Below are 8,029 nucleotides of genomic sequence, written 5' to 3' on the forward strand. Positions count from 1 at the left end.
TGTCATATCGATGGCACGACAACATTTGTCCTTGCACCCATTAAAAAAAAATAGGTGCCGGAAAAAAAGAAAAATGTAAAATAAAGAATTTTTTGTCCTTGCTCATGTAAAGAGAAAAACAGTCCTTCCGCCAAAAGAGGACGCTATAGTTCCTTTTCTGCTAAACATGCCTGGCAACTAGAATGAATTTGCGCCTTGCGTTTTTGAGAAGTGATACCGCATTCGACGGGACAACATGTTTAAAAGCTGAAAGTCAGTTAAATGCCACTTTGCTCGTAGCTGCAGTATAATTTTAGAGTTTAGAGTACCAATTTTAGCACAACACATTATATGCTAAACTGAAGGTTTGTGCAATTGAAAATATCACTTTTCAAACTGCTAGAAGAACGAACGTTTGGAACTGTGGTTATCTGGAGCAAAAACAGCATAAGAAGAAAATAAATAAGCCTATGAAGAGTATTGTACAAAACCCCACTCCTTAGAGTCATTTAAAGTTTTGCTCACACACTGAAAACATACACTGTTAAACATTCACCAAATTGTCAATGTTCATCCCAGCACGAAAGAAATTACGTTTTCTTCACCAAATGTTCTGTTTTGTTCTGCCACATTAGCTGTGGAGAGTCCACGGGTTCCAGCACCAACCTCCTGATCATCCTGATGGTGTTCTGGGCTCTGATTGGACAATTCTAATACAGAAAGGTAAGGTTCCACTTGAGCACTTAGTTTTCAGCCCTGAGGTTCTGGAATGAAAAGGATAAGCTACAGGTGTCCTATAAAATGTTACGGGAGTCTTTAATATCATATCAGAAAGCTGTCAAGGCTGCTAAGTCTTGCTATTATAATTGCTAAAAATTCAAATAATCCTAGGATCTTGTTTAATATTTTAAATTCTGTCTTTAACCATGTAGGAAACAATTATCTCACTGAATCGTCCTCTCTGTGTGAAAAATTGTTTCAATGATTCAATCGTAACGTTATGAAGCGGCGAGAATACTTTTTGTACACAAAGAAAAAAAATAACTTTATTCAACAATTCCTCTCCTCCGTGTCTCTCCAAATCAGCATAGAGCCATTTTGGCAATTCTGAGCAGTACGCAGATGGCGAACGCTCTTGCAAAATGCAAAATGGCTCTACGCTGATTTGGAGAGTCACAGAGGAGAGGAATTGTTGAATAAAGTTATTTTTTTTTCTTCGTGTACAAAAAGTATTGTCGTCGCTTCATAACGTTACGATTGAATCACTGATGGCAGATGGACTATTCTGATGATGCTTTTCATACTTTCCTGGACCTTGACACTGTTGTTTATTTGGCAGTGGGACAGTATCAAGCCTCCCTGTTTTCATCCAAAATATTTTGGGATGGAGTTCTTTTTAATGCGAGTAAAACTGAAGCAATTGTGTTTGGGCCCTCTGTGGGGAAAGAAAAAAACATTGTTGATGTTGGAAATCTGCACTCTTATATCAAACCAACTGTGAAAATTCTGGGAATAACTCTGGACACTTCCTTTAACTTTGATCAGCACATAAAAACAGTAGTTAAGTCAGGCTTTTTTCATCTGAAACTTCTGTCTAGAGTAAAGCCGCTTCTGTCTGCCAAAGAACTTGAAAGACTCACACATGCTTTCATTTTATCTCGATTGGATTATTGTAATTCTTTATGTGCTGGAATTTCCCAGTCCTCTATTACAAGGCTTTAAATGGTGCAATACGCTGCAGCCAGATTTCTAACAGGAGTCCGCAAACGCCAACATATTACTACCCCTATTTTAATGTCTCTAAATTGGTTGCCGGTTCGTCATAGAGTTCACTTTAAAATATTGATGTTTGTTTTTAAATCTCTTAATGGTCTTGCACCATCGTACCTATCTGAACTTTTACATTTAAACACATCAGTCAGGTGCCTGCGGTCCACAAACAACTACTCTCTAGCTCAGCCTCGAACACGACTGAAGTCAAGAGGGGATCGTGCATTTGCCGTTATTGGACCTAGGCTCTGGAACAGTATTCCTTTTTATCTGAGATCCCTGTCCTCTTTCAATGAGTTCAAATCAAAGTTAAAATCTTATTTTCTGGCCCGAGCTTTCAGCAATTCTTAATTATGTTTTATTTACTTTCTATGTCTTATTGCTTTCTTATTTGTATCTTAGTTTTATGTTCTGTAAAGCACTGTGGTCAACTTCTGTTGTTTATTTGTGCTATATAAATAAATTAAATGAAATGGAGTCCAGAAAGTTCCTCAGAGAACTAGCCTTTTTAAAAAACAGTTTGTTTGTTTTTTTCCCCCCAGAGGGTAAGGTATCTGGGAGCACCAAAAGGTGACTTTAACGGTGTAGGGATGATTTTTTTTTCTTTGTGGCTGGAAGTTTTTTCTTTTGTTTTTCTTTTTTTGTTGTTGTTTTGTGTATATATCTCTATAAACCAGGTGCTCCTTATTATAGCAGGTGTAGTCCTGATGGATGAATAGTATCTGGAAGGACTGTATGTTTAGATCAACAGTTGATCTGTAAGGCCTGGAATAATTTATGGGGTTGAGTTCCCTGAGCTAGCGTTTTGTTTAAGACAGTGGCGTTATGGGAGGCCGGGGAGGGTTATGTTGGTGTCAGCAGTCTGTGCTAGAGGTAATAGAAAAATCCTCACGTGAGCAGTTTTAAGCTGTCTCTCCTGTGCGACAAAAGGCAGCTTACAGACACATAAGCAGGCCGTGGCGTGGAGTAATCCTGCCCACAATGGATGTACACAAAGTTGGTTACTCTGAGCCGGCCTTGCAGAGCTACCGTGACTTGTAACTCAACTAGAAACACCTGCTTCCAAAGCAAATGCATCTGGCCTGGTCGGTTAATGAAACTGGAGAATGTCGATGACAGATATTTGATACTTTGTTTATTTAGGAGGTGCTTCACCTTAAATGATGTCATTTAAAGTGAAGTATGATTACTGAAAAGATTATTACTGAAAGGACTTGCAATTTGATATTGTTATTATCTGAGAGTGTTTTATGGCTAGAATTAGTATAGAAACAGTTAATACACACTTAAATAATTCGATAATTCACACTTAAAATTCTTGACTAAAAAATAAAATTGAGTTTCCCATGCTTTACCTTTTAGACTAGTTATCATGCTGCTGTTTTGCAAAGGACCTCTTATGCTGTAGTATTATTATTTGCATATAAAAGCTCCTATCATTTGAGACAATGGCCCAACTGCACCATAAAAATTTTAATCAAAGAAGGCAACAGAAACTGTTGCTGCCAGCATTTTGGTTCATCCCAAATGAAAGAACAAAAACACAAGCGAAGCAGTATTCTTTCAATAGTCTATAGCTCATCGTGATTGCCCAGAGAAGAGGCTCAGTGTTGCCCCCACCCCACTATCACCTCCTGCCTCCAAGCGTGGATTTTCCAGAGCTTTATTGGGCCTCAGGCCAGCAGTCCTGCCAGCACACACAATGCAAAACTCTGCCTAATCAGTTCTGCATGGAACCAACTGGCTCTGTCCTGACCATGGTAGGGGGTGCTGCAGCAAAACCCTCATTGTCTGCTTTGGAAAAGTCACTCTTTCATGCAGTTACAGTGAAAATGGTTTTATTAGCATGTGATTTGTGTGGGATGCTAGATGTGTTGATGATAAGACAAATATTACAGACTACAAGCAAAGTGATATAGCTGCACAATGCATGCACAATAATGTAACTAACCTATCTAACACCTCAAAGCCTATACAACTGATTGACAACATTGTAAATATTATATAACACCAGTTATGTTATATTTACATTTGTGCATTTGGCAGATGTTTTTATCCAATGCAATTTACATTGAATTCTGTATATTAAATGCAATGTTTACTGCATTGGATGAAAGCATCTGCCAAACATTTATGCATTGCGCATGTGTGTGTGTGTGTGTGTGTGTGTATATATAAATCTATATCTGTATCTATATTAATAATATATAATAATAAATTAAATATTATTTATATATTTAGTAACAATAAAATATAAATATGTAACATTTACATAATTATAATACGCACTTTACATTGCAATCAATGTTTTAAATTTAGTCAGATGCTTTGGATAAATTATATTTTATATTATATTGATGCATTGTGCATGCACACATATTTATAATATTTAATGTAATTATTTTTTTATGTTGTTACTAAAAAACTCATGTGGAGTGTCAGTTATGGTATGTAACATCTGTGTGATGCCTCCTTCTGTTGTATGAGAGGTATTGTTTCTTTGTGTCAGCCCTTAATCCACACTGTGACCCTTTTAGGGGCCCTGGTGTTATTGCCAGGGTTAGAGAAGAGGGAGTTCCTAAACACTGTTCCCTTAACGTGAACTGGGATGGGACAGTTGTCCTCGGGGGCTGTTCTTGGAAATTTTATCATGTTCCCACGTCTGATTAATACACTATTTCCCTTTCGCCTCTTTTATGCCCTTTCTCCTCCAGTTTGAAACGATATATTTCTGTTTAGATAGCTGTAAATTAGATTTCCCACCCAGATATGTTTAACACTTTAACATCACTCAATTGCAGATTTGCGGCCATTATTTTAAGCTTTAGTGTGACGACCATAAGCTGAAAGGAAAAGCAGGACAGAAAAGGGTTACTTTTTTATTTATTTATTTGATTTGTCATATTGTCTGCAGCCCCCTCCCACAATTCTGCCAAAGGATTATAGTGTCACTGAGAGTCAGAGTTGTTATAAATACCCATGTGGCCTCCCGCTTTCCCATCAGAGAGGTTGAATGTCTGCAGGACATGCTCATCATTTGTCTATCCGTGTTCTTTTATTAAACATCATCTAGAACTTTCACATAGATGCAGAGCTCATCTGTCAGTTTCACACTTAAGGTTTTATGACAAAAACCACTGGTTAGAAATCAGCGGGACAGATGATTTCGGACTTGTGAAGAAGGGCGGCTCTTTACGCAAACTCTGTAGGTTATAGAAGCATTTATGCTTGGTTTTCCATAGTTTATACACTTTTGTTTTTGTGTCCATCCACAAAAATCAAAAGGGTTTCACATCCAGAAGCTATTTTTGGTTCTTTTGGAGGTTCTTTTCCCTCTCATACTCATATCCCTCCATTTTTTGCCATCGCCTCTTAGTTATTGCAGCAATGTGGGAGTTCCGGTCCATGTCTTTTTGGCGGGCTGTGTTTGCCGAGTTCTATGGCACCATGTTCTTTGTGTTTTTTGGCCTGGGATCAGCTCTGCGTTGGACCACTGGACCACACAACGTGCTCCAAGTGGCTTTCTGCTTCGGTCTGGCAGCTGCCACACTTATCCAGTCCATCGGCCACATCAGCGGTGGCCACATCAACCCGGCTGTCACTTTTGCCTACCTGATTAGCTCCCAGATGTCACTGTTTCGTGCTTTCTTCTACATCTGTGCTCAGTGCTTTGGAGCGCTAGCTGGAGCCGGTGTGCTGTATGGGGTCACGCCAAACAATATGAGAGGCAATCTTGGCCTGAACACGGTAAGAGGGTGTGTTTGATTCAGTGAGCTCATTAGTTGAAATGATGCCTTGTTTATAAGTGCTACAAAATAACTGATCAGTCTTTGAAACCATAGAGATGTCAAAATATCACCAGGAAGGAAGACCATTTCACATAAATAAAACAGTCTACAATAAATGAATTTGGATAACTGTTTTTTAATGTCATTGTTGGTAGTTCTTTGTAAAGTGTATGTGTATATATATGTTTTCAGCTTCAGCCAGGCATCAGTGTGGGAATGGCCACCACCATAGAGATATTTCTGACTCTGCAACTCGTGGTTGTGGTCTTCGCTGTGACAGATGAGAGGCGAAATGGACGACTGGGGTCTGCTGCCCTGTCCATTGGCTTCTCAGTGCTTGTGGGCCACCTGCTGGGGGTAAGATACCATTCACAAAGACTGAAAATCAGTGGTTCTCTATTGGTTTTGCCTATTGGCCCACATTTTACAATGCAAAACAGCACTAAAATGTCAACAAAAACTCCTGCAAATAAACGTTGATGCAAAACTTCTAAATATGAAATAGACTGAGTGGAAAAATGTATTTGCCTAACACTACTTGTTATGTACTTATGAATTGCACACTATATTAAAAAGCATTTTTCTTGATTATTATTTATTTGTTGCAAAATGTAACTATATTATTGCCCGGCTCTTTATATAAATGTGGATATATAAGTATTTCCAACTTTATCTGTATACATAGAGTATTGTGAAATATATTATATAGCAAATCTCAAATTTTTGATTGCTTGTATAATTAAAAAAATATATATTATCACCCAGCTCTAATCTGCTAAATGTGCTTTAAAGGCATGAAGTTACTAAGATGTTATCAACATTTGACTTGACATGAATCTCATTGCAGATGTATTACACTGGAGCTGGAATGAACCCTGCCAGGTCTTTTGCCCCTGCTGTGCTTTTTAGGAACTTTATTAACCATTGGGTAAGACATATTTCCATTGTATTCAGATGAAGGAATATTTTGCTAACTAATTCATACATGTAACAATTTTCTATCTGATCTCTCTCACTTTCTGGTAGGTGTACTGGGTGGGCCCTATGATCGGCGGTGCTATGGGCGCTCTGCTCTATGACTTCATGCTCTTTCCCCGGATGCGTGACCTGTCCGAGCGACTGGCTGTGCTTAAGGGCAACCGACCTCCTGAGGCCGAAGCCCAACAGGAGACCCGAGGGGAGCCGATTGAGCTCAAAACACAAGCCTTATAAACACTGCCAGGAAACTTTGGATCCCTGACGCGACACATACGTACAATCTTTTTTCATACACTCCTCACATACCAACCAAGGTTGCTGTAGGGAGAATCACACACACTTCCAAAGGCAATCGAGACACTATAACCCCTTCCCAAGGACTATGAATGAGGGTAAGAAGAGGACTTCCTGTGAAGGACTGCGATCTGTACCACCAGGTATAGGGAGTGAGATCAGGTGGCTCACGCCGCTCAGGGGCACCTCTGTTGTTTCTAGTCTACTAAGAGTGAACTACACTAGAAGTGGACTTCTGCATGCTTTCCAGTTTCACAGGGTTTAAATCTCACATTCATTTCAGTTGATTTTTTTCTTTGATTTTTCAGAGATGTGACATGTGTACTATATTATTATTAGCATTTTGGAACCGATTTCTTTACATTCTATTTACAGTCGACATTATTCAGTTGTGCGTGTGTGTGTTTTCCAAGAGTTTTCAGTTTGGCTCTTTCATTTCCACCATTCGCCATCTGTTTGTATTAATGCAATGTTCTTTTTTTTATCTCCCTAAATGATGGAAACATTCCTTTGAATCTTAGTTTAGGTGGATGTTCATTCACGACTAAAAGCTTTATAAATCCTTTGGGAATTTGGATCTCTCTTTGAGCCTGCTTCAAACTGTTGTATTGTTCAATTGTGGAATAACTGCCCATCGGGCGTTTCTTTAAAAGAACCAGAGTCACATGAAATAATAAACACACAAAACACAACTAGTCAGTTGTTATACCCTAACATTTAGCTTTTACCGGACTGAAGAACTTCATTTTCTTCCCGTCATGTCATTTTCAAAACTTGTGTTTAGTACTTCCAATAGTATTATGGAGTACATTTTCACTGTTTCAGGCATTTTCATTGAACTTTTTCTGCCATAAATCTGCATGCATAGATGTCCTGTTTATATTAGGGGGTTTGGCATTATTTTGTGTGTAAATAGCTGAATTAGACAAAAGCAATGATATTTTGTCTCAGGCAAGAGAGTATTTGTGTAAAAGAAATTTTAAACCTCACAAATGTGAGCATAACTGGTTCCAAACGTCATGAATGCATTATGATACAATGACCATTACTGTTTTTCACAGTAATTCATTCAATGCTTCCCCTTCATTTAGATGATTGCTGAGCGACTGGGATGTCTGGATTTAAATGCACATTTATGTTCTTGTAGCATTTGGATCTTATGGAATGAAAAGGCAATCGCTACACCCACCCTTTGCCTTTCTGCACTCTTTCTAATAGTG

At 38.5% G+C, this 8,029-nt stretch overlaps 1 protein-coding gene across 3 annotated transcripts; it reads left to right on the top strand.

Annotated features, from left to right (window-relative positions):
• The first annotated feature begins 149 nt into the window (after positions 1-149).
• LOC109051989 (lens fiber major intrinsic protein) lies at positions 150-7,501 on the top strand. 3 transcript variants are annotated; one of them, XM_042713234.1, is made up of 6 exons: positions 150-297; positions 615-702; positions 5,126-5,496; positions 5,730-5,894; positions 6,385-6,465; positions 6,564-7,501. In XM_042713234.1, the coding sequence occupies exons 3-6, from the start codon at positions 5,137-5,139 to the stop codon at positions 6,747-6,749; spliced, it is 792 nt and encodes a 263-aa protein (XP_042569168.1). In that variant the 5' UTR covers positions 150-297; positions 615-702; positions 5,126-5,136; the 3' UTR covers positions 6,750-7,501. The 3 variants fall into 3 exon arrangements, with proteins under 3 accessions (XP_042569168.1, XP_042569170.1, XP_042569169.1); XM_042713236.1 differs by having other exon boundaries at positions 220-252; XM_042713235.1 differs by having other exon boundaries at positions 228-344.
• The last annotated feature ends 528 nt before the right edge of the window (positions 7,502-8,029 follow it).

This window comes from Cyprinus carpio, chromosome A23 (assembly GCF_018340385.1).
Source record: "Cyprinus carpio isolate SPL01 chromosome A23, ASM1834038v1, whole genome shotgun sequence".
NCBI classification, from domain to species: Eukaryota; Metazoa; Chordata; class Actinopteri; order Cypriniformes; family Cyprinidae; genus Cyprinus; species Cyprinus carpio.

Coding starts and splice junctions, on each gene's coding strand:
- LOC109051989 (XM_042713234.1), top strand. CDS start 5,137: ATGTGGGAGTTCCGGTCCATGTCTTTTTGGCGGGCTGTGTTTGCCGAG. Junction 5,895..6,384: donor TTGTGGGCCACCTGCTGGGG/GTAAGATACCAT, acceptor ATCTCATTGCAG/ATGTATTACACTGGAGCTGG. Junction 6,466..6,563: donor GGAACTTTATTAACCATTGG/GTAAGACATATT, acceptor ACTTTCTGGTAG/GTGTACTGGGTGGGCCCTAT.